At 39.6% G+C, this 25,784-nt stretch overlaps 1 protein-coding gene across 2 annotated transcripts in view; it reads right to left on the bottom strand.

Moving 5' to 3' along the window:
• The window catches only part of FLNB (filamin B), a 4,683,119-nt gene that overhangs the window by 139,257 nt on the left and 4,518,078 nt on the right, over nt 1–25,784 (bottom strand). For both annotated transcript variants that reach the window (XM_044078788.1, XM_044078789.1), the window contains 2 exons: nt 25,421–25,553; nt 20,463–20,639 (listed from right to left, as the gene is read on the bottom strand). In XM_044078788.1, coding sequence (XP_043934723.1) covers nt 20,463–20,639; nt 25,421–25,553 — 310 coding nt within the window. The remainder of the gene's footprint in view (nt 1–20,462; nt 20,640–25,420; nt 25,554–25,784) is intronic.

Genomic DNA, 25,784 nt, shown 5'->3' with positions numbered 1-25,784 from the left:
TGAGAAAGTGCCGCACTGAGGACCGGAAAACTGACGACTAGCTTAATGGAAGCATCGTTGGCAGTTTTGGACCTGTGTGGTCTGTATCTGTCTTTATCCTTACATTTTTTTCGGAAGATTGGTAGTCGGATTGCTTACTGAAGCCATATCGGAATTCGAGGACTGAGAGTGAAAATATCTAGCTACAATAAGGGCCCAATAACATATACTTCTGGCATTGAACAAAGCACAAAAACGACAGCGGGAGACGTCATGGTCTGGGCTTAAACAGGTGACGCAGTAAGAATGGAAGTCTCGGTGTGGTATTTGCTTTCCAAAGGCGAGACAACTGTCAACTTTTTCTGACATCGGTTAAAGCACGAAAAAAGGATCCCCAACAGGGTACTTAGCTTTAGAAGACTTTAACTTCAATTCAGAAATGAAAACTCAGATAGTGGCCGACTGGCACTCATGCGAAATGCTTTTGCTTCGGGCTCCTCGGCAAGAAAGACTGATGTAATGACATTGGCTTCCTGATTTTATACCACTGATGACCTGACGTCAGCTCTGGAGTGAAAGCAACTGATGGAGAAATACTAAGCCTCTGGTATTCGGGCCGACTGAGGGCTACCCCTGGCAGGATAACCCAAATGTGATGACTGCAACAGTGAAACACGAAAAACATCTGTTGGTTATTCTATAACAGAAAAAGAAGTAGAACACTTCTGAGTCATCTGCTAAAAACTATATTCAGAATGTGACTTTTGGTACAAAAGGCAGACATACAACTACATCCTGAAAATGTATAGCTATTCTGATCACGTCAATACTGGGTGTTTCATTTACATATTACAGTGAAAATAAATGCTGAATGCATGCCACTTCTATGAATAAACATATTTTATTTTAAGCAAACTCAGTTCTTCAGTGTTTGTGTGTGTGTGTGCGTGCACGTGTGTGTGTATGCATACATACATATGTGTATATACATATATGGGTCTGCTTCGAAGTCCCGCCACCCCAGAAGATCAACGTTTAAAATCCTGAGACGAAAATAATGAAACTATGGCAACTCAAACGTTGGATTTTCACTAGGGTAAGTAAACACTTGCCCAACATGCCCTCTTCTCCACTGTAGTGAGATCCCGGAGTTGGTATATACATAGCTTGGGGGGGCCCCTGCCCCCTCCCCCCATCTAGGTGGGTTTTACTTACCTCAACATGAGTTTAATTTCCATCTGGCTAGTGTTTACTTACCTTAGTAAAAAATCTGACATTCAAGTTTCCTCGGTTTTGTGATTTTTGTCTTGGGATTTTAAACGTCGATCTTCTGGGCGTTGGGATTTCAAAGTAGACACGTAGACACACACACACAAACACACACACACACACACACACACACACACACACACACACACACACACACACACACACACACACACATCACTCATAGAAGGGGAACACATTTATTTTGCACAGTGTAGAGAAAAAAACAGTTTCAGTTCCACTGAGGAAGCATAAGTGAAACTGTGCACCAGTTGGAGTGGTTTTCATACACACATACAATGCCAAATAATTGAATGGACAACTCAGTACTTGGCATACAATATGTAAAACAAGAAAACCAAAGCTAGTACCTTGCACTGTGATGTCATGTCTCTAATAGGATCATAGGAAGTTACTAGGCTACTGGCCCTGAGGCCCTTATAAGCCTAGACAAGAGTTTAGCCCATGCATAGCCATATCAGCACCTGATGGCCCTGTCCAGCAGGGACATGGGTGGAATCCCAGGGATGTATTTTCTATTTCCCATCCTGTGGGGGTATTGACTAGCTGTTCCAAAACATATGCATTGACAAAATCGAGGAATCTCTGGGCATTTGTGTTCTGGCATGAGTAGTTCTTCCAATCTATGTTTGGGTAGTTAAAATCACCCAGGATCAGGGTAAAGAGTTGAATCTTGGTAGATTTAAAGAGGTCTAGCTAGGCAGTTTGGGCATCTTAGGTCAGATTTGGGGGCCAGTGGCTAGTTATGATTTGTATAGGGGTCTTGTCAATGGTTAACTGCACCTGGAATGTCTCTGCACCTGGAATGTCTCCTGTGCATCACTCTGTTTGACCAGCCTGGAGGTGTTTATGTCTTTAATATATATTGAAACTCCACCTCCTTTGACTTTACTACCCACAGTTTGTGGTCTGAATGTATGCTAGGATGAGTAACCAGGTACGGTTGGGGTGCTCTCCGCAGCTTTGAACCGGGTTTCTGTGACTGCACAGATGTCAGCATTTTCCAGGGTTAAGAATGCTTGCAATGAGTGCAGTTTCATATTTAGACTCCTAGCATTTAGCAGCATGACCTTTAATTTCGGTTTTGTTGAAATTTTTATGTTGGTAGTTGTAACCTCATCATGTTTTCTTAAAAAAGGCACTATGGGGGAGGCAAGTGCCTTTGCCAGAAGCCTGAAGCCCAAATGAGACAGATGCAGGCCATCTCTGGCAAAGCATCTTGGTCTGTTGATCATATCTTCCCAAGCTGTCAGATACTGGGATCCCCCCCGGAATGACACCAGAAAGTCAATTGTTAAAGTCAATCAGTTTCTGTTTGCATTGAGGCATCATTCTGGCTGGATGTATATCAAAACCTCAAACGCTGATAAGTTCGAATACCAAAACCTCGCACTTGAAAGTTCGAAGACTGAAAATATCGAAGCCGCGGAACATTGAATTCTTTCCAGGGAAAGAATTCAGTGGGCTGTTTCCGTGGCTTTGCTATTACCTCCACTGTGGTGCGATCTTAGAGTTGGTATATTTAAGTAGGGGGGTGTGGGGGGCAAAGCCCCCACATTAAAAAAAGTTTGCAGTGTTTGTGTGTTTTGTACTGGAACAGTGATTTTTTTCCCAGGGGAAAAAAAAAAATCGCTGTTCTCAGTCTTTGGAGTTTTCAGCTTTCAGGGTTTTGGGTTCGATGTTATGACATTCAAAGTTTTGACACTTCAATGTTGTGATATAGACCCATTCTGGGTGACGGCAGAATGCTGCTTAAGGCTAGGGACATACCTGCCTGGGACACATATTCAGCGAGTTCAGTCATGTTTCTCTTTATATAGTCCAGGGAGGTACATCTCAAATTATTCACACCAACATGGACTACAACAGAGTCATAACAGTATCTGTTGTTGAGAGACTTGAGTGCGTGTGTGATATGGTGGATTCTGGCCCCTGACAGACAACTTACCATGACTTTCTCCTTATCCAGCCTGGTGACAGGCAGATCTGTGTTTCTCACAATGGAGAGCCTCCTATGACTAATATGTTGGGTTTATGGTTAGACCTTAGTGGTTGTGAGACACAGGTGTTTGAACTATGCATGGTATGTGGTGTGGAGGGCTGTGGAGATGGGAGTGTGTTTTTACCTCGAAAGACTCCTTTGTTTGGGTATTTTTTTTTGAGGACCTCCACATATGGGGGTGTGTGTTGTGTAGGTGTGGGTGGTGTTTGAGGTGTAGTGATGGTCTTGGCAACCTTCTCAGTGCCAGATATACTGACTTGTGAGGGAGAGAGCATGGACTCTAGGTTCCTAATATAATTGCATCTCTCGCAAATTGTGTTCCTAGGTGGTAGTAGTAGATAGTTGTCTGCGTACATAAGTTAGTTGCTACACTGAATACTTCTTTCAAAGAATTAGTCTATTTTTTGCATGTTGGTGTTTAGCAAAAAAAAAAAAAAAAGTTTATAGTTTTCATTGCACGATAACCATTACAAATATCTCTTTTGTTTCATGTCTAACGGGAAGTATTCTTTCTCTCAGTTTAATTTCTTCAGATCTTTTGGATATCTAATACCTTGATGGGAATGGGCCCCATTCCTAAGTCAGGGTACAATTACAGTTCATGAAATTAGTACTGTTTCAGTCTGACATTAGCCAGGACTGCTCTTCTTAGCACCTGCAATGTGCCCAATACTGCCTCCTTCTGTAACTCATTCGCGATTACACATGTATTGGTAGCATGTCTAAGCATGACTGTAAATTCTTCTTTATTAGACCCACTGCTCTACTACTGTTGGAGTACCTTTTTTCCACATTGTTACTGATATTCTCAGACTGACTCAACAGACGAGACAAGAGTGGTTACCTAATGAATGTACTTAAAGTGTGCATTAATAACAGCACACTAGATTTTGCATTGAAAAAGCTTTAACATTCAACTGCGGTCTGCTGCTGTTTTTAGAACACCTCTTTGTAAAAGGTGTGACATCACAGTGCAAGCAGCTGGCTTTGTTGTTTTTGTTAATATCTATATATAACCAAAAAGTCACAAATGCCAATTCAAAGTATGACTATACCAAGAAAAAAGACACATTATGAGAAAATAACTCTCTAAAACCAAACCCCTCTGTATCCTCATGCGGCTGCACCTGCCCACACCCTAACTGCTAACACACACTAACTGTTAGGCTGTATGGCTTTCAAGGGAAAGGAAACATCTGACTTTGCCAGGAAAATCAACTATTTCTTTTACCTCCAATATTGTGTGGCATTAAAGTTGGAGTACAGAATATAGTAGTAGCAAGAGATTGTGCTCACCCTCTAATAAGAGATCTATGGTGGGTTTTGCTTTCCATTTTTTTACACTGTTTAGTAACTATTACTGCAACAGCTCTTAATTACAGTAACTCTGCTACCTCAACTTAATGCCGTCTTTGCTTGCTCATCAGTGATATGAATTATTTATATTTAGAAATATGACTGTAAACACTACTTTTAAGAAACTTTCCAATGTTCTGAAGTGCAGTAACCACAACAGGAAGCCTATCATCAAGATAAACTACTACAAAACAGTATACGTTTTAGTAATAAAGTTCAAAAGGAGGAATAGGTGCCAATATAAAATAAATAACCAAGAATAAGCACATGGATAGCTGTTTTACCTGTAAAATGTTTATTTGGGACAGCAAACACTCAGTAACACTTTAACTCTGAAACACCAGTATACAGTACGTTTTCTTCAGTAACTTCGTCAGAATAATGCCAAGCCTCCACACTCAACATTATATAATAAAACCTGCCCTCACTGATTGGTTCCAGTAAGATAATTAAGCATCAATTGTAAAATAATCAGCATAAATAGTGCCCCAAAGCCACTTGATACAGTCATATAAAGCTTGCGAATGTGCAGGTTAAAAATATTGAAAACAAGAAGAATACATAAAAATACATAAAAGATTCATATGTATTTGATGTGGATCACTAAAACATAAACAATTTAATAGTTTCCTATTTCTAAAATCCGAATTAAAACAAACCTATCAAAAACAAGTAAAAATAGTAGTATGACCCTACCCTTTGTGGAAAAAAATGCATCTCTCTAATTTATTAATCCTAAAAGGTTGTGAGTACACCATAAACTAAAAATCTAAAAAGTGTCTTAAAACCAAAATGCTTTACATAGATTTAAAACTTTAAGATAATGTTAAGATAATGTAAGAGGATATACAAATAAAGGCTTACAACTTTGCAGCCTGTAATTTGAAAACTGGTGCAAGGGACACCATGTCATTTAAACCGGGCCATCTGTTGGCTTCTAAAATCAACTGCCAATATACCTCCCGGTATTCTAATTGTGTTTCCCCTGGTCCCCCCCTGGCATCTCTTTGAACTTCCTCTAATATAAAAAAAAACTTAAAAATTGCTTGCCCACATTTCTCTATGTTTAAATAAAGCATTTTTATTGTTACATTTTTTAATGTCATATAGGTGTTCATAAATTCATCTCTTTAAACACCTCTCAGTCTTCCCCATATAAAAACCTTCACATTTCTCACAGGTCACAAGGTAAACCACCCCTTTTGATTCACAGTTAGAGTATACCTTAGAGGCAATACATCTGTTACAACTAGAGACATATACCTCAGATTTGTTAAGAATGTAGGGACATTGTGGGCAGGATCCGTATTTGAAATTTCCAGCCTTTTTATTATTTCCTTTGGTATAATTATTGTTTTCTAATATATTTTTTATGCATTTCCCTTTCCTAAAAAAAAAACCTTAGAGGTATGTCAAACTGGAGATTCAAATCAGATAAACTGCTAAATCTATCCCATTCTTCTTTCAGTGATTCTCTGATAACATTTGTGTCTCCACTGTAGTCAAGAACAAAGACATTCTCATAGCCGTATAATTATACCAAAGGAAATAATAAAAAAGCTGGAACTTTCAAATGTGGATCCTGCCCACAATGTCCCCACATTCTTAACAAATCTGAGGTATATGTCTCTAGTCGTAACAGATGTATTGCCTCTAATGTATACTCTAACTGTGAATCAAAAGGGGTGGTTTACCTTGTGACCTGTGAGAAATGTGAAGGCTTTTATGTGGGGAAGACCGAGAGGTGCTTAAGGAGAAAAATTTATGAACACCTATATGATATTAAAAAATGTAACAATAAGAATGCTTTATTTAAACATACAGAGAAATGTGGGCAAGCAATTTTTAAGTTGTTTTTTTATATTAGAGAAAGTTCAAAGAGATGCCAGAGGGGGACCATGAGAAACACAATTAGAATACCAGGAGGTATATTGGCAGTTGATTTTAGAAGCCAACAGATGGCCCGGTTTAAATGACATGGTGTCCCTAGCGCCAGTTTACAAATTACGGGCTGCAAAGTTGTAAGCCTTTATTTGTACAGCCTCTTACATTATCTTAAAGTTTTAAATCTATGTAAAGCATTTTGGTTTTAAGACACTTTTTAGTTTTTTAGTTTATGGTGTACTCACAACCTTTTAGGATTAATAAATTAAAGAGAGATGCATTTTTTCCACAAAGGGTAGGCTCATACTATTATTTTACTTGTTTTTGATATATTTGTCTTAATTAGGACTTTATAAATAGGAAACTATTAAATTGTTTATGTTTTAGTGATCCACATTAAATACATATGAATCTTTATGTATTTTCAAGCATTCTTCTTGTTTTCAATATTTTTAACCTGCACATTCGCAAGCTTAATATGACTGTATCAAGTGGCTTTGGGGCACTATTTATGCTGATTATTTTAGAATTGATGCTTAATTATCTTATTGGAACCAATAAATGAGGGCAGGTTTTATTATATAATGTTGAGTGTGGTGGCTTGGCATTATTCTGACGATGTTACGGACGAACACGTACTATATACTGGCGTTAAAGTGTTACTGAGTGCTTGCTGTGTCCTAAATAAACATTTTACGGGTAAAACGGCTATCCAGGTGCTTATTCTTGGTTATATGTTTTAGTAAATTACAAAGCATTGATTATGTAAGATGTATTCAGTTTGGTCAACTTTAACATTCTGGAATAATCTTTCTGGTGAGCTGTGATTCATTAAACTATTGTTTGGTAAACTTCAGTTATAATATAGGAAACCTCTGACCCACTCACATAAAACTACATATACAACTTCCTCGCAAGAGAAAATCAACATTTTCAGTGCCCACTCCTAATGTTCTCTAGGCAGTTCCCCATTACTACGTGGTGGGTAAGGAATCTGTCAGACTACCACAAAATATACTCTTTTTCCCAGCGAAAGCTGCTTTTCATGTGTTACTAACTGGTCTCCAATACCATATCAGACAATATCAGTTTTAACGGCAAACTGCTTTTCCCTGTACATTATAGTCTGTTATGTTACTACCAGCGCTGAGTGTCCTATTAAGCAATTTTTAATATTTATTATTGTTACAAACTACATATCACACTACTGACTGTGATCCACTCACACACAGCAAATCTTCTGCCTGTTCACAGAAACCAGACAGCAGCCTCTGATGTGCTTCTATCTGGCTTCAATTGTTTTATAAGACAGCTTCCTGTGCTTCATTATTCTTTCAAGAGAATGTTTATCCCACTCACACACAAACGTCTACGTCTTTTCACTAATCAAAGCTGCTTCTGCTACTTTAACATTTCCTGAAACTGCTGCAATGTTCCTCAGTTTTATTAAAAAAAGAATTTCACCTGCACACTTTAGTGGGCCATTCATACTGCAAAACACTGACCGCAAAATTAATTAGTGAGCCTCCTATAAGCAGTTTCTCATTAACAAATGTCTACAGACAAGAACAAAACATTCCAGTGACCATGTCCTTTCAACAATCACAGCACAAAAAGAAAGGAGCCTAGTAGTATGCAAAAACATCAAAATGCAGCTAAACAACCAATGTCAGTGACTGAGAAAAAAAAAACATCCCAGATGCTCAAAGTGTTTGCTTCTCTCAGTAATCTCAACACAAGAGACATGAGCTTACTCAAATACTGACATCAAGTATAACTAAACAACTGATATCAGTGTCAGTAAGGAAAAGACAGTGGAATGGACAGCCATGACCTGTCACTGAGTGCTAGAGAAGGAAGGGTGATGATGCTAATTTTCTGGTATGTCATCCTACATGTAACGTTCAGTTGGACAATCAATATTTCTAATTAGTTTAGGTAATTACTTTAGACGTACATTCACTGTACGAAAACAAGGTTTAAAGGAACATGACAGGTAGTGCTTTTAATGTTAAAATTTTTATAATTTAAAATGAAACAAAACATGGAAAAATCAAGTTATTTTATCAGCTTGTGCAGCCTCTCATTGCATTTCCCCTCCTTCCATCCCTTTGTCAGTATTATGGTCTTCCTTTGTACCATCTTTGTTAATGTTACTTCCCTTTGTCACAAAAGGACTGAAGAGTAGCACACTGTATTCCAACAGTAGCCTGACTTGCAATTATAAGAGTGAATGATTACCTTTCCACACACTGACTCATAAAATTTCACAGAAATTTTTATTGTGTTTCATAAATTATTACTAAGCTAACTGCCCTTGTGAGCCATTTTAAGCTTAGCCAATTATCCCTTGTAAGACTCAAACCCTGCACCTTGTGTTTCTAAGGCAAACACCTTAACCGTTAGGCCACCCTCGACTCGTCTGTTGACGGATCCCAGTACTCTATTAACATTTGCCACAGCCCTCACCTTCTAATCATGTTAACTGATATACTGATATTTTGCAGCAGCTAGGATTCCCCAACCTTTTTTTTTTTTTTTTTTTTTTGCTCAGTTGAGTCTAGTTTGCAATCCCAGCTACTGAGTTCTGGAATTGGTCCCTAAGAGTAAGGCCATGCATTGAGGCACTTATGTAGGTTCTCACATCATCTAAAGAATCCCACAACCTTAGTGTCACCTACAAACAGAATGGCTGTACTTTCAGTACCTCTTTATGATACCCAGCAGTAACGTGCCACACAAGAGTGACTCTGGAGGACTCTACCAGCTATATTTCTATTTGATGACAGTGCAGTTCCCATAACTACCTTTGTCCTCCCTTGTCTTTAAAGCTTTTACTTTGTCAATTAGCCACTTAAAGTACACAATCAAAGAATGAGGTAAAGCTCAGGCATATCAAATCAAATGGATTTCTCTTCTCATTTTCCACTGCTAGATAGCCATAGAACTGAATAAAACTGTACTATAGGATGTTCTAGACTAGATAACCAAACTAACATTCTTTCTCTGGCTGTTGGATTTCTAGGAATTTTTCCATTCATTCCTTAAAACTTTCACCACTTCTTTACCTGCCAATGAACTTAGAAACGTAGACTAACAGGTCTGCAGATACATGGACCTGATTTTATTGCCAACTTGTGAAGCAGACTCGCTGCCTGCACTTACCAGTCCAGTGACACTCCTTCAATGCCAAAGGAGTACTTAAAGAGTTCTGTGAGTGGGGCTGAGAGTTCTCTCACCAATTTCTTCAGATCTTGGGTGTATGTTCTGTGAGCTTTGGTTCTTGTATTCTCTCACTCATAACAACAAATTTTCCAGTATCTCCATGTCTGCCTTGCTCTCTCTGCTGGTCTTCCCTCACTTTTCATCTACCGCTCATTTTGACAACTCCTACACATTTGTTTTTTTGAGTACTAATATAAATAATTCACATACATAAACTATGCATTACAAACATCCCAAATGCATTCCCCTTCCTTCCTTGATGAACATTTGGAGCTTTGATTTATATTTCTCCCTTTCCTCAAATGACCCAAAGACATACCTCTCAACCTGGAAACATCAAAAATATGGACAAGGCCCAAGAAAAATAGGTACAAATCTGTACACTGATTAATGTAAAATTTGCATACATATTTACATAACCCAGCCCACTTCAATGGAATTGTGGGATACCAACTTTCAAATGCAAACTGAAGAAAGTACAGTTGTGTACACTTACCATAAATGTAGATGTTCGAGTGTATTCACTGTTGCAGTCATTACATTTGGGTAATCTGCTTGCAGGTTGCCCTCAGTCGGCCTGATTAACAATGTTTTGGGTCCTGCATCGGTTGCTGTCCCTTCTTCCATGACGCTAGGTCATCAGGGGTATAAAACATGCAGCCGACGCCATTACATCAGTTTTTCTTGCCCCAGATGTCAGGTGCCCCCCATAATGGGGAGCAATTAAACATAAAAACACAAAGGTATACCTCCAACATAAAAGCAAATACACCAAAAAGGCTTTTAAACATAGCAAAGGAAAGTAGAGGTATAGCCAAAATAAGTTAGGGGGCAGGAGGGAGGGTAACCAGGACTGCAACAGTGAATACACTCGAACACCTACATTTATGGTAAGTGTACACAGCTGTACTATGTTCTTCATGTTTCACTGTTGCAGTCATTATATTGGGGTAGATTCCCAAAGCTATGGTTGGGAGGAGGAGTTTAGACAGCATTAGGGCCAGCTATAAGGCCCTGCAAGACTGCAGTGGTAAAGCCAGCTCTGGATTTAGAGAAAATTGGAAAATGATAATGCTTGGTGAAAGTATGTATAGAACTCCAGGTAGCAGCTTCTAGGATGTCCCTGGTAGGAACGCCTCTGAGAAAGGCTGTAGAAGTAGATGCAGCCCTGGAGAAGTGAAGAAGTGAAACCCTGGGAGATAGGTTTTCCATGGTGCTTATATTAGAAATGAATGCAATGGCTTATCCATTTAGAAATGGTTTGTTTTGAAATAGCCTTCCCCTCTGCCCCTGCAGCAAATGCTACCAGCAGTTGTTTAGATTTTCTCTGAGGTTTAGTCCTGTCCAAATAGAATCTAAGTTATCTGTGCACATCCAAGGAATGCAGAATTCATTCCCCTTTGTTCTGTGGATTCGGAAAGAAGGTTGACAAATGAATGGACTGATTAAGAACCACACTGGATACCACCTTGGGCATGAAGGATGGATTGGTTCTGAGTGACACCCTGTCCGCATGAAAGATGATGAAAGGCTCCATTGCCATAAGGGCCTGTAATTCAGATACCCTACTAGCTGAAGTGATTGCTAAAAGGAAAGCTGTTTTCCAAGAAAGAAATTTTAAGTCTGCAGTAGCAGCTGGCTCGAAAGGAGGTAGAGCGAGTTTCTCCAATACAAAGTTAAGCTCCCAGGCTGGGGTTGGAGCTCTCCTGGGTGGTCTCAAATTTTTAGCCCCTCTGAGATACTGCTTGAGCAGTGAGTGGATGAGAGAAGAGGGGAGGTTCTGTGTTATAATGAGCTGAAATGGCTGAGGCGTGGATTTTAATGAAGGAAAATGACAGGCCCTTGTGAAGCATCTCAGTTAAGTATTGTAAAATGTGAGGTAAATTGGGCACTGCTGTGCTCATCCCTTGAGATTAGTTCCAGGCACAGAATCTTTTCCATTTTTCAGCATAAGATTTTCTAGTACTAGGCCTCCTTGCATCTAAGATGATATCCATCACAGGTTTGCTGAGGGATGGTAAGGGGGAGTTTAAGTAATTAGCCAGGCTGCAAGGTTCAGTGTTGGAAGCTGAGGGTGCAGAATCTGGTTCTCCTGCTGAGACAGCAGGGAAGGAGTCTGAGGCAGGTGTCATGGAGATAACCGAGACACACTGCGCAGGAGGGGGTACCAGTGTTGGCTTGGCCAGTCTGGAGCAATCAAAATCATCCTTGGTTTGTTCTGTTTGACTTTTAGTAGTACTTTGGAGAACAGAGGCAGCGGAGGGGGGAAGGCATAGACGGATAGGTTTTTCCAGCTGAAGGACAAAGCATCCACTTTCCAGGCTTGTTTGTGGGGAGTCCTTGTGCAAAATTTGTCCAGTTGGTAGTTCTAGGGGGAGGCAAACAGGTCTATATCTGGACTCCCCCATTCGCTTGTCAACATGTTGAAAATCCTTGGTTCCAGTTTCCACTCGTGTGGGTCCATGAGGTTTCTGCTTAGTCCGTCTGTCAGTGTATTTAATTTTCCTGGCAGGAATTGAGCTTGTAGGTGCACTTGGTAGCTCAAAGCTGTGTTCCACAATGCCATGGCTAGTCTGCAGAGGGGGTAAGAATGTGTACCCCCTGCATGTTTATGTACCACATAACCATGGTGTTGTCCGTCTTTACCATTAGAAGAATGTAATCCGTGAAGGCTGTCAGAGCATTCTGTACAGCTAACATTTCTTTTTGATTGATATGCAGGTGCATTTGACTTGGGTTCCATTTGCCCTGAATGCACTTCCCTGCAAGGTGAGCCCCCCATGCATAGTTTGATGCATCTGTTGTTAGGGTTTGGATGGCAGGGGGTGGTGTGAAAGGTAGTCCCTTGTTTTGCTGGCAGGTCTCTGCCCACCAAAGGAACTCTAGGCGTAGGCAAGGTTTGATAAGAATCATTGTTTCTAGGCTGTGAGAATGTTGACTCCATAGGCTTTTTAGATACCACTGTAGTTTCCTCATATGCAGTCTTGCATATGGAATTAGAAGAATGCAGGAGGCCATGAACCCCAAGGCTTGCAGTATTTGTCTTGCAGATAGCAGGGATTTTGTGGCCACTTGTTTGAAGTAGGTTGTCAAATGAATTTGCTTTTCTGGCGTGAGGTAAGCCATCTGGGAAGTTGTATTCAAGCTTGCTCCCAGGAATGTAATTTGTTGGCAGGGTATCAGTTGTGATTTATTTTCATTTATGGTAAACCCAGACAAGTTAGAACCCTTTTTACAAATGCCAGATGATTCAAAAGTATGTCCTGGCTTTCTGCCTGAATTATTCAATCATCCAGGTATGGGTAAATTTGAATACTTCTTTGCCTGCAAAATGCAATAACTGGAGCTAGGCACTTTGTGAATACCCTGGGTACAGTAGAAAAGCCAAAGGGCAGTGCAGAGAACTGATAGTGCGTGTAGCCTGCTTTGAAGCGTATTTATCTTCTGCAAGGTTCCCTGATTGGGATGTGCAGGTATGCTTCTTTTAAATCTAGTGTTGCCAACCAGGCGCCTTTGCCTAGCATATTAAGTAACTGGTGAAGAGTCAGCATCTTGAAGTTTGGAATCTCCAGAAAGGTGTTTAGAGTAGACAGGTCCAGGATTGGATGCCATGGTTTGTCTTTTCTGGGTACCAGGAAAAGTCTGGAGTAGAAACCTTGTCCCTTTTCCTCTTCTGGAACCAGCTGAATAGCCCCCATACTTATGAGAGAAAGTACTTGTTTTTGAGCCTCTGCCCACTATTTTGGGGGTAGGTCCGGCCACCCTCTTGGCGTTGACAATGTGTGGAAGGGAAATCTGTATCCCTGGGACACTATATTTAAAACCCATTTGTCCTGGGTAATGAGTTCCCAGTTCTTTGCATGAAGAGCAATCTTTCCCCCCAAAGGGGCAGTCAGAAGATAAGTGCTTGGAAATTTTAAAAGGAAGTCATTGAGACAGTTTACCATAGGGGGGTGTCGTTATTCCCAGACTTGGAAGTGGAGGCCTCCCACTGCTTAGTTCTGTGAGTCCCCTGGGACTGAAACCTGGGGTTTTTGCTGTCTGGGTTTGGCTTGGGAAGACCTGGAAGGGGCTGGGAAGGACCAATTCTTAGAAGGCCGGTGCCTACTAAATCAAAAAGGCTGAACTTGTAAAAATCTTTAACAGTTTGCATAGATTTAGCTTTTCTTTCCATCTTTTTAAGAACTTCTTTAGCCTTGTTGCCAAACAGGTGGTCCTGATTTAAAGGAGCATCCAACAATTTAGCTTTAACATGATCAGGCAAAGATTGCTCCTTAAGCCAAGCATGCCTTCTAAGCACAGACCCAGTAACAGCAGCCCTGCAAGAGGCCTCTAAAGGATCAAAACCACATTGCAAAGTATGTTTTCCAACTTGTTCAGCAGAATACATTAAATCCTGTAAGTCTTTATTTTCCACACAGTCAGGAATCAACATCATTTTCTGTTTAAGCAGTCCAATAACATGTTGCTGATATTTTAACATATGGAATTGGCAGTTTAAAGCTCTAATTGCCAAGGTTGCTGAAGTATAAACCTTTTTACCCCATCTATCCAGCGTCCTGGAGTCTCTATCAGAAGGGGTAGGATTTTTAGCAGTAGAAGCCTTAATGCCCTTGGGCCCCTGTGAAATAGTCTTTGGATCTGCAATAGGATTTTTGAAAAGGAACTTGTGGGACTCAGGGACCCTGTAGTATCTGTCAGGTTTACTGGGAGCAGGAGGCAGGGAATTAGGGGCTAAACTGGATTCCGAGAAAGCATCATCAACAATGTCTAGTACAGGAGGAATAGCCAAATGCCTATGCTGAGGTAGGAGAAGGAAATCCCTAAGCCTCTTTTTTGAATCAGAAAATTCCTGGCTTTCCCAGTGAAAATGCTCCCTTAGAGTATGTAAGGTTTCCCCAAAAGAAAAATCCTCAGGAGGGGAAGCAGAGGGAAGAGAGTGCTCTGCATCAGAATCCTCATAAGTAGGTAAGGACAAATCCAGGTCATCAGTAGAGTCAGAAAAAACAGAATCCTGATCAGAAGATTCATAATCAAGCTCAGCCCTAGGCCTCTAGAAGGTGGGGGGTTGGCTACCCCTGATTAGAGTTAGCAGTTCTTCAGCCATTTTTATCATTTGTTTTTTAGGCATACAGGCCTGAGCATGTGGCCTGGGCTTCGTTTTTTAGACATGGATCGAGATTTAGGCCTTAGTAATGAAGGAGGCGTCGATTTAATATGCAAGTCCGTAGGCCTGAATACACCCTCAGAGGCCGGTGCCTGCACAACAGCTCCAGACCCATCCAAGGTAGAGACATCCGCGAGTTCCATAATTGAAGTATCTTGCGGCATACCGGACTCCGAATGGGTCTCAGTAGAGGCCTGCGAATCAGAAGTAGTGGGTATCAGGGCTGTGAAAGCACCTCACTGAGTACCGATGAACTGGCGACTGGCTTAGGAGAAGCATCTTCGTAGTTTTGGACCTCGGCGGCCTGTCTTTGTCTTTATCTTTGCTTTTTTTCAGAATCCCGGTAGTCGGATGGCTAACTGATGTCATTTCTGGATAATTAAACTGAGAACCGAAATATTTAGAGGCAAAAATATACCGACGACGGATAGTGCGCTGATTAAATAAAGCACAAAACCGACAGCAAGGTACGTCGTGGTCAGGCCCTAGGCAAGGAATACAGTACAAATGAAAATCTTTATGAGGTATTTGCTTTCCAGAAGTAATGCAATTATTAACTTTTACTGACATCGGTAAGGAGCAAGAAAAAGTTTCCCCAATGGGGTACTTAGCTTTTAGTTGAAGTCTTCGGTATTGAAACTCAAACGAAAATTTCAGGAGTCGGTCAACCGGCACTTGCGAACTGCTTCTGCTTCGGGCACCGCACGGCAAGAAAGACTGATGTAATGGCGTCGGCTGCATGTTTTATACCCCTGACGACCTGACGTCATGGAAGAAGGGACAGCAACCGACGCAGGACAAAGACTTTGTTAATCAGGCCGAATGAGGGCAACCTGCAAGCAGATTACCCAAATGTAATGACTGCAACAGTGAAACACGAAGAACATCAGAACCAAAATATAGCACCAGAGTCTCCCTGCAGCCATTCCAATGTCCCATTACCTGGCTATTTCACCCCATTTACCATAAACACTAATGTGTGCATACTGCTTTACTTCTACACTGATTATTTGGATTTTATTTTAACATTTTACAGCACAATGCACAAACACTAACAGATATCTGCTAAACAAAGCAACACAGTTTTTTTTTTTGGGGGGGGGGGGGTGCAAAAGGCCAAAAACAAGGACACATTTTAAACATTGCTTGTATAATTTTGGAAGGTCACTAGAATAAAATGGTGCATTACCACCATGCATTTCACTACCAAGCCTTGAACCCAGGACTCTATGCACTACAGTCACAGCAACATACCACTATGCCAAATCAGCAGTTTCCTGAAAAACAGGAAGACTGAAACTTAAATGGCTTTCATTTATTGAATTCAGTTCTCACTTCTCACCATAGCTCGCAACCTCTTAGCACAAAAAACCTGGACAAAGCCAGTAATGGGGGAATACAGCTCCAAAATAGGTACAAAGTTCAAATACTGATCTTATAAACTTAGAAAATTGCTAGAATAAAAGGTTTTGTATTACCATTTATTTTCTGAAGAATATGAAGTCTGAAATTCAAATGCCTGTCATTATGTATTTCTCTCCTTTAGAGTCCCTTGGAAAAATATAATTTGCTTTGCTGGTGGAGTAGAGTAACTTCAGTGGGCTTCATCCCAGCAAGTATGTCTGTGGGTGGGGGTGGGGGGGCTGAACCATAACTCCAGCATCCATTAAGATAAAAGCACTACTTGGAGTAATTGGCAATAGAATACCCATAAATTTCCCCTTTGTAGATTTAAGTGGCCTCATGGTTTTAATCTTTTTTTTCTTAATTTATGCTTTTCCAGGTCCCATCCTAGGTTTTTCCTTTTGTTTAGACTTTTCTACATTTTAATTCTAGGATGTCACCGTGGAATAGAAAGAGCACCAGTAAAATATCTTTATGTTGTATAAAAGTGAGAATATTTTTATCTGTTAGAATACAGAATATAACATTTAATATCAATGATGTTATCTCAGACAAAATACTGCAAATGGAATATTTCTGGGGTGAATTTGAAAACACCCCAGATAACTTTTTGGTGAACTAATCAGGCGATGGCATCTTACTCACAAAATATTCTGAAAAAAATGTACTTTCAGACAAAAGCAGCTAACATCAAATATTTTTTTTTACTCAGACTGCTTTGCATCTAGAACTTTGTCAAGCAATAATAGAATGAAGGTAAATGAAGCTCCCTTTTGGTTCAAGTGGCAAAAAAAAAAGAACTGGGACAAGCATAAAGTATGCTTTCTTTCATGTAACACCCAAAGCTTGACAATGTGTGAGCGAGTGCTGGGGATGTCTTGAAAGGATGTGGTCAAAGACTGATGTTTGCTTCAGGCAGATATTCCAATGCATGTATATGAATCTGGTAGCAATGACCCTTATGATTTATATCTGCTTAAATCTTGCTTCTTTTATGTGTGGTGCACAAAAGATTGGATTAAAGTTAATTTTAAGTAAATAGAGAATTAAGTTTTAAGTGTATTTTTGGTATTTTGACCACATTTAATAAAGCTCACTTATCGTGATTTGCATGAATAAATTGGGTACCACTACACAAACTGTTCACACACACACACACACACACACACACACACACACACACACACACACACACACACACACACAAGCAAGAAAAAAGCAAACTTCAACTCTGTAGCTGCAGAGCAAATAAATACCTGCAATTGACAAAGAAAAAAGCAAACTCCGTAGCAGCGGACAAAGAAAAAAGCAAACCAACTCCGTAGCAGCAGAACAAATAATAAATACCTGCAGTTAACAAAGAAAAAAGCAAATTGCAACTCTGTAGCAGCGGATAAAGAAAAAAGCAACTCCGTAGCAGCAGAGTGCAGTTGTTTCTGAAAGCACACAAAGAGAACTTCAACTCCATAGCAGCAGAGCAAATAAATACCTCCAGATGACAAAGAAAAAAGCAAACTTCAACTCTGTACATAGCAGTGGACAAACAGAGCAAATAAATACCTGTAGCAGTTGACAAAGAAAAAAAGCAAACTCCAACTCCACAGCAACGGAAAAGCAGAACAAATAAATACCTGCAGTTGTTTCTGATTCCAATCCAAACCAAATAAATACCTTCCGTTCAGCCCACAGCAATGCAGCTGTCATTTCCACTGCGCTCGCAGCCAGCAGTACCAGAGGGTTCTCCATCATTTTCCCATGCAGCAGTTGTTTACGCACTCGCAGCCAGATGGAAATGTGTGCCCTTAAGCTTCAATTCCGACAGGCTGACAAAGCTGATGTCATCAAGCATGTGATGACGTTGGCTCAAAAAGCGCGAAAAAGAAAAACAAATTAAAAAAAAATTGGGAATGAAGGGGTGCCACTCAGGAATCATGGCACCCCATTATTTGTACCCCAAAACTCAGTAAAAAACGAATAATTCAGTACAGTTGGGATGTATGCCCAAAGAAACCTTCCTTCTCCTCTTAATCTCTGTGGCAAGATTCCCCCTCTCACCCTCACCCACCACCTCATGCTCTGTTTTCCTCCCTCTTCTTCCTTCAGGAGTCAATCCTTAGGTTCACAGCTTCTTACTAGGCTATTAGTCTATGAGGAAATTTAGAAACCTAGCCATACATTCTCATTAAATTTACATCTCTTGTAATTTAGGTACAAATAATCCAGAGAAGGGAAGAACATTTACATGTTGCCCCTATCCATGAGTAATTTAAGTATGACATGCAGAACATTTACATGTTGCCCCAGGAGAGTAGGACATGTTGTCCTTTTTCCTCACTGCTAATTTTACAGTTCTGATAAACTGCATTAGTTTTTGCCTTACTTTGGCCTTGCTGTTATATTCACTGTCACTTTCCAGTGCTGCAAGATTATCCAGTCGTCTTGGAACAAGTGCTCCCATCCGTACTGTAATCTATGTCCTGGGTTTTGTTCTTCTAAATGGTTACTAGCAGTGAATCATACTATGGTATGATCATTACTGGTTAGGGGTGCTTTCACCACAAGATTTCATACCCCCTCCTCCATTAGAGGAGACAATGTAGTGCCAGCTGACTGAAGCCAGCTTGTTTTAGTAATTAAACTAATACATTCTCCTTTGCATACCCAAAAGCTGGAATACTCTGTCCTGCTTCAAAAAGGTTGCAATCCTTTACTAATACAATCTTTTCCCTCCTGCAGAAGATCTGTAAACTTTTTCCACAGTCAGTTATTGGTCACTTCTCACTTTGCTGACTTATGAACTGTATGCAGCTACCATAATCGCCCTTTTTCTTCCATCAAGTATGACCACCAAGACACCTAAACCTTATGCTCTGCCACCAATTTTTTATTACACTAGCCCACTGTAACATTTCTTCTTTGCTCTCTCAAACAACTCTCTGGATAGTTTACAGTCACATGCATAAATACACAAAGATCTCAGTTTCCATTGTGAGGAGTTTCCTCAGTTTTAGATGGGCTCTCTGCAACCAAAACACTGCTTTTACAATAACTTGGTCAACTACATGCTATGCTTCCTCCCCTGTTAACATTCTCTGTGATTGAGACTTAGACTATGAGGATAACTTCCACTTACCCCTGAACACACTGCATAATTTCCCTTTCCTACAACCTGACAGATTTGTTGCCTCACTCACAGCCCCTGTGGCCCATAAGCATGGACAGTGTGTCATCACAGGCTTCTAAGCCTGTCCTGCTAAGAACTCCTGCTACCTTTTGGTTGTTCTTTACCCATTTCTGGTCTCCTCACATTTTCTGAGGAGATCTCCTCTCAACTCTTCCTTCCATTGACTGTGGGGTCTGCTCTTGTATGTCTGAATCTGCCTCCTCTTGCCAAGAAACTGATCTGAGCTTGGTCTCTCCTGGATGTCCCTCATCTTCTCACTACCGCATTCTACAGTTCCATGTTTACAGTGCCCTCCTGTCTCCTCTCCCTCCTTCAAGACCCTCACTGCTTTAGTGCATCCACCCAGGACCTGCTACTTAATCTACCTTTGGCTGTGAAAACATGGTCCTGAGCTCCAGCACTAGCTTTTTAACTTGTATTACTTCCTTCACTAGCATCCCAACCTACCACAGACTTGTACCACACATTGTTTTAGCATCTAGTACTTACTTTCTTGCATATTCTCCATACAGTCAAATAAGAAATGTAACAGTAGGCAACGTTTTTCTTTTTGTCATTATTTTCCAATAGGTCATAATACACCAATATCCCCATGTAAAGTCAGGTACATCTTCAGGTGTCTTACCAGCAGCAGCAGCTGCTGTATCAAGAAATGACACTATTTTTATGACTCGTTCTTCTGTAAGCACGCCATACCTAGTCAAAGCTATACATTTTATGTTTTGCATATACATCATCTTAGCCCTTTGTTCACAAACGTGCTTAGCATCAAAACTCTGATCACTCCGAATGTAAAGTGACATAATACCTGTCGGAAGACATTGCACTGTGTGTCACAACCACCTGCTGGCAAAATTATCCAACATATAAGGAATTTGTGAGTTAAAAGAAAATGTATTTATTCCCCAAGTTAATGAACTTAACAAAAATTATCCAACAAAATCATCAGTGTCACAGAGATAATTTTTCTTTACCTGTTGTGCCTCTTTCAAGGCCTGTTCCATATGCTGCAACAAGGCTAGGATCTCCTGCCTGTCCTGGTTCACCAACTCGAACTTTAAAGGGGCTGCCAGGAATATGACTTCCATTAAACTTCACATCTATTGTATGGACACCAAATTCATGTGGGATGAAACGAATGGCATATTTGTCTAGAAAGCAGACAATTAGCAAAAATAAGTATTAAAGCAAATATTTTAATATGCACAATTTTAAAGCAGATTTTCAGATAACTTCATATAGATGAATTTTCATCTAACTACAAAGATATCCATTATAAATGAGATGCTGTAATGTTTACCAGTATTAACTCAACAAACTATTTCCTCACAGGTCAGTGAGGCTATGAAAATACTGGACATTTCCAGCATCATACTTACAGGCATATAATGTACACACAGACTAATGCTAAAACAGCAAACCAAATGATAACCAAGAGCACTGTGGCAATCTAGCCAGGAGAAGAGACAATTTATGCACTGTATGACAACATTTTGTGGAATTTCCATCATATGCTAAAACATGCTGGAGAACAATGACAGGCTCATGGCAAAAAGATCTGAATCTAGTGTATCTTGTTACAATCTTATTTAAGATCTGTCATCATCAACATCTGGTGTTCCTCCTATCTACTGGAATACATTTTTAGGATTAATTATAGCTTAATTTGTTACCCATGCAATTTAAAAGGGGAAGCACAGAGAAACCAAACCGAAATGGAGTCGCAACAAAATCAAGATCTTAAAAAAATAAATAGTTCTGGGTCCGAAACAAGGCCAGTTTATGGTTAGTGAGATTTATACTCGCTTCATCATACCATATAATACATTAAAAAAGAACACGGACTTTTAAAACGTAGTCATCCAATCAAAAAAAAATAATTCAATATTACGCCTCCTGTGTGTGTGTGTATGTGTGTGTGTGTGTGTATATATATATCTGTAACACTGAATAAATAAAAACATATAAATACACGTTCAGAAATAACTTGTGTACCTAACTTTGTAAAAATGCATGCTCAAAACAAATATAAAAACACATGCATCTGCCAATAAATAGTAAAGTAATCTGATTTTATGCGCATATATAAACTAATACCAAAAATGCCCATATACACCCATCAAATTACTTAAAAATAGGTCTTGCTTGCTGATTGTTTTTAAGTTATATACGTGTTCCCTTATACGATCTCTATATAACATAACTATTCAGAATAACAATAAAGCTTTGGCGAAACATGTTATTCGAAACACTATTGAACACTAATTTAATTTCATAGTTATTGAACAAATACAAATCAGCGAGCGAAAGAGAGACTTATGTAACCATACGGAAGTTAATGAAGTGAAGTGGATTGTTATGTTAAGGGCAGATGGTGAGATGGGTTTAAACAAGTGAGTGTTGTTGAAACCTTTATTAAAAGCAACACCTCTTTTTAAGTAATTTTAAGGGTATATATATATATATGTATAAATATATATATATATATATATATATATATATGTATTTTTTGGTATTAGTTCTTATATGCACATAAAATCAGATTACTTTACAATTTATTGGCAGATGCATGTGTTTTTATATGTGTTTTGAGCATGTATTTTTGCAAAGTTAGGTACACAGGTTATTTCTGAACATGTATTTATCTGTATGTTTTTATTTATTCAGTGTTTTATATATATATGTGTATATATATATATATATATATATATATATATATATATATATATATATATATATACACACACACACACACACATATATACACGTTTGACATTCTTTGAGAATGACTATCTAGATGATACATGTTTTTAATTTTTGTTTCTGTTAAAGGGTGATATTTTATCAGCTCCTTTAAGAGGAGACCTGATATTGAAATTTTTTTTGATTGGATGACTAAGTTTTAAAAGTCTGTGTTCTTTTTTAATGTATTATATGGTATGATGAAGCGAGTATAAATCTTGTGAAAGCACTTACCTATCTTATTAATAAAGGAATCACAAACTGGCCTCATTTCGGACCCAGCACTTTTTATTTTTTACATTTCTGATTTTGTCGTATGTGTTAATCTCAGTTGTTGGTGCATTTTTATTCATGGTTATTTAAAATCAAGATCTTGTTTTACATGTCTTTTCAGATTACTATGTTTTCAATCTTGACCATCTGGCTGCTCACTAGAATACTTGCCCATGTGTTTACACCACGGCAAGAGACATCAAGGAATTTTTGCTATATGCTCTAACATGCCCCTTGCATGCCAAGTAAGGTCTATGGGGGGACCAATAATGTGGCCCAAGGCATTCACCTCAATGTTCCCCTCTCAGAAGAGGAGGACATGCATGGCCTTTTCATTTCTTTACCTGGCTGGTTCCTCCATTATCTGAGTAATAAATGAACCTGGGCTTTCTGGGCCAGTTAGGGTTCCATCTTTCAACACCAAAGGACTACCTTGGTACTGCTGCTGCTACTACTACTGTGAATTAAGAACAGGTCAGTTGTTGGGTCTTTCGGCTTATCCCGATTAGGGGTCGCCACAGCAGAACTCTGGTCCGCTAATGATTGGTGGTTGATTTTTAAGTGCCGAGTTACCAGCCCTGACGCACAACCTTCAACGAAGGCACGGTCACTCACGCATGCCCCCACACAGAAGACGCTCTAGCTGAGAATCGAACGTGACAACGTCTTGCTGTGAGGCGACAACGCTACCGCAGCACCACTACCGTGGGTAATTAAGAACAGGTCAGTCATACACTTAAATCCCTTCCATTTACTTTGGCGTCTATGAAATAACTTCTCATCAAGGTGCTGCAGCCAACATGACATTCTTCATTACTCAGCATGCAGTAGGTGTCACACACCTGTTAATAACCAAGTCTTAACACTGCTTAATCTCCAGCAAGTACTGAGACACACAGGGCTCCAAGAGGAAAATTCTGCAAACCACACTGTTTTCAAACACTGGCAAGGAATATTTGGCTCCTGCCAGCTAACACAGTAGCTTTAATGCTATGGACACTGACACCTGAATTCAAAGGGAAGACAACAGATCAGACAAAAGAGTGAAACTCACTTAACAATTCACATTTCACTACTGGGAGCTACACAACAACAGATATTTTTTAGCTGGACTTCATCTGCTGTAAATGTAAATTTAACAGCTAATCCTGCATATGCCCGTGTGTGTGTGTGTGTGTGTGTGTGTGTGTGTGTGTGTGTGTGTGTGTGTGTGTGTGTGTGTGTGTGTGTGTGTGAGAGTGTGTCAAATTATAGTTACTGTCATCGCAGCTGTTTAAAATTTGCCACAGCAAGGAATGCATTGTTCTTTTACGTAAGAAGCTACAGGAAGAATCCTAATTTAAAGGAAATATCAGCTTTTCTAAAGAAAGGAGTACTATATAAATTATCTGAACCATTAATTTTATATAATATGTCTTGAACTTTTCATTAACTTTACATTACATAAACATCTAAACTCTTCTAAATTAAGGGGCTCGTTTGTCTTTTCAGCAGATGTACACCCTTGTCATATATTGTCCTGCTTGGCATACCTGATGGTACTTTTCAGATCATTTATTAATTAACTTTCTCTGAGATTTATATTTGTCTCCTACATAGGACAGTTTTAAGGGTCAGTGCATGGCCATTAGGCAGAACCAAAAACTTCCTTTAGGAATGTACAGCCATAGCCTTTAGCCTTGTCTAGAAAGGCCACTAACATAGTGAAGCACTGCATTTAAAAATATGTGTGCAGACTGCTATTACTCCTGCTACTACAACTCCCTGTTAGAATTACAACTGCCTACTACTAATACTACTGCTACTACCTACTACTAGTACTATTGTCTACTTTTGAAGCTTTTTCATTTAACTAATTCTAATGCTCTACCACCTCATACTCACAAGTGGGGCAGTGGTGTGAGCAAATTATCAGTTGATTTAGGGTTTGCTATACATCAGTGTTATCCAGTCTTGGTTGCAGTTACCATTATAGTCCCTGTTGAATTTCAACTCCCTCCCCATCTCATGTAAGTACATAATTACCTCAAAGGCATGCTACAGGTTTAGAACCACTTTTCTTGCATGCACAACTGGGAATATCTAATGGCATTGCAGGAAGGCATCCAGGAGAGTAAGAGTTTGGCTGATGAGCAGAGCCCATCATGTACTCCATTTGGGACACTCTTGTGCTTTACTCCCTGAAACAAGAATTAATAATGCAAACAGCATGCCATAATCACATGGACAGAAGTCATGCTCTGTGTTCCAAACCCAGGAAATATTGTGAAATTCCCTCAGAGTCTCTCACTTAGGAAAATTCAGCAATGTACTCCATAAACTGTTCCATCCCAAGGAAAAAAAAGCCAGTCTTCAGATTAACACTCCCTTCCTCTCCGAAAGATTCTCAGAAGCTAATTTAAAGACATTATTGCCAGCAGCACGAGTAGCCACTGCACTGCAGTGGCAAGGGACTACCTTTCCCCCTCTTTAAGGAGAGAATATGGCTAAGATCACCTCCTCCATGTAGTCCGGCTACCTGCTATAGCCTCTGTCATGGAACAGGTTGGCCACTAGTCTCACTTTTCCCCAGACCCCAATGGAAGAAAAGTTATATCCATGGCACAGAATACTTACAACTTGGGCTTGCTACTAATGACCTCAACCCAGCACGCATCCTAGCTTATCAAACCTAGATGGAAAAATTCCAAAACTGCATCACAGGGTTCTTGTATAATTTGTACATTTACAACTCTGACTGAATATTTCCAGTATGTTTACACATTGGACTATCATCAGTGGCTGGCAAGAAAAAGTTTCAGCACTGATCTAAACAGTGAAAATTACAATGTGTCAGTAAGATAATACTTTTTTTTTAAACAACGTAAATATAACAGCTACAAAATGTCGAAAGTCATTACTTCACAGTCAATCATACCTGGCTCCAGTTCGGAAACATGGCATTCCTCCACGGCTCCAGAAGGGCTGTGCACCTTAGCATCAACGGCACCTTTTGCACCATTAAGTCTCACAGCAAATGATACTGGTTGGTTAACTTTAAGTCCGGATTCCTAAAGAGTCAAAATGAACAATTTAGTTCAATCTTTTTACTTCTCTGAAAAGTTTAAGACATCAAATAACAGAATCATGGGAATTTAGATTTACTTATGGCACAGATTTTCAAAAACATATGTGCCTAAAGGGTACACTGCAAACATATCTGTTGTGTCACATGTTGTAAACACTTAAAGCAAAATACTCAGCATAAGACTGGTGATAGGTTTTGATGGCATACAATCTTC

The sequence above is a fragment of the Protopterus annectens genome, chromosome 7.part1 (assembly GCF_019279795.1).
Source record: "Protopterus annectens isolate FY-2018-M chromosome 7.part1, PAN1.0, whole genome shotgun sequence".
NCBI lineage: Eukaryota > Metazoa > Chordata > Ceratodontiformes > Protopteridae > Protopterus > Protopterus annectens.
Note: the sequence above shows the minus strand (reverse complement) of the source record. Positions and strands in the feature narration are given on the sequence as shown.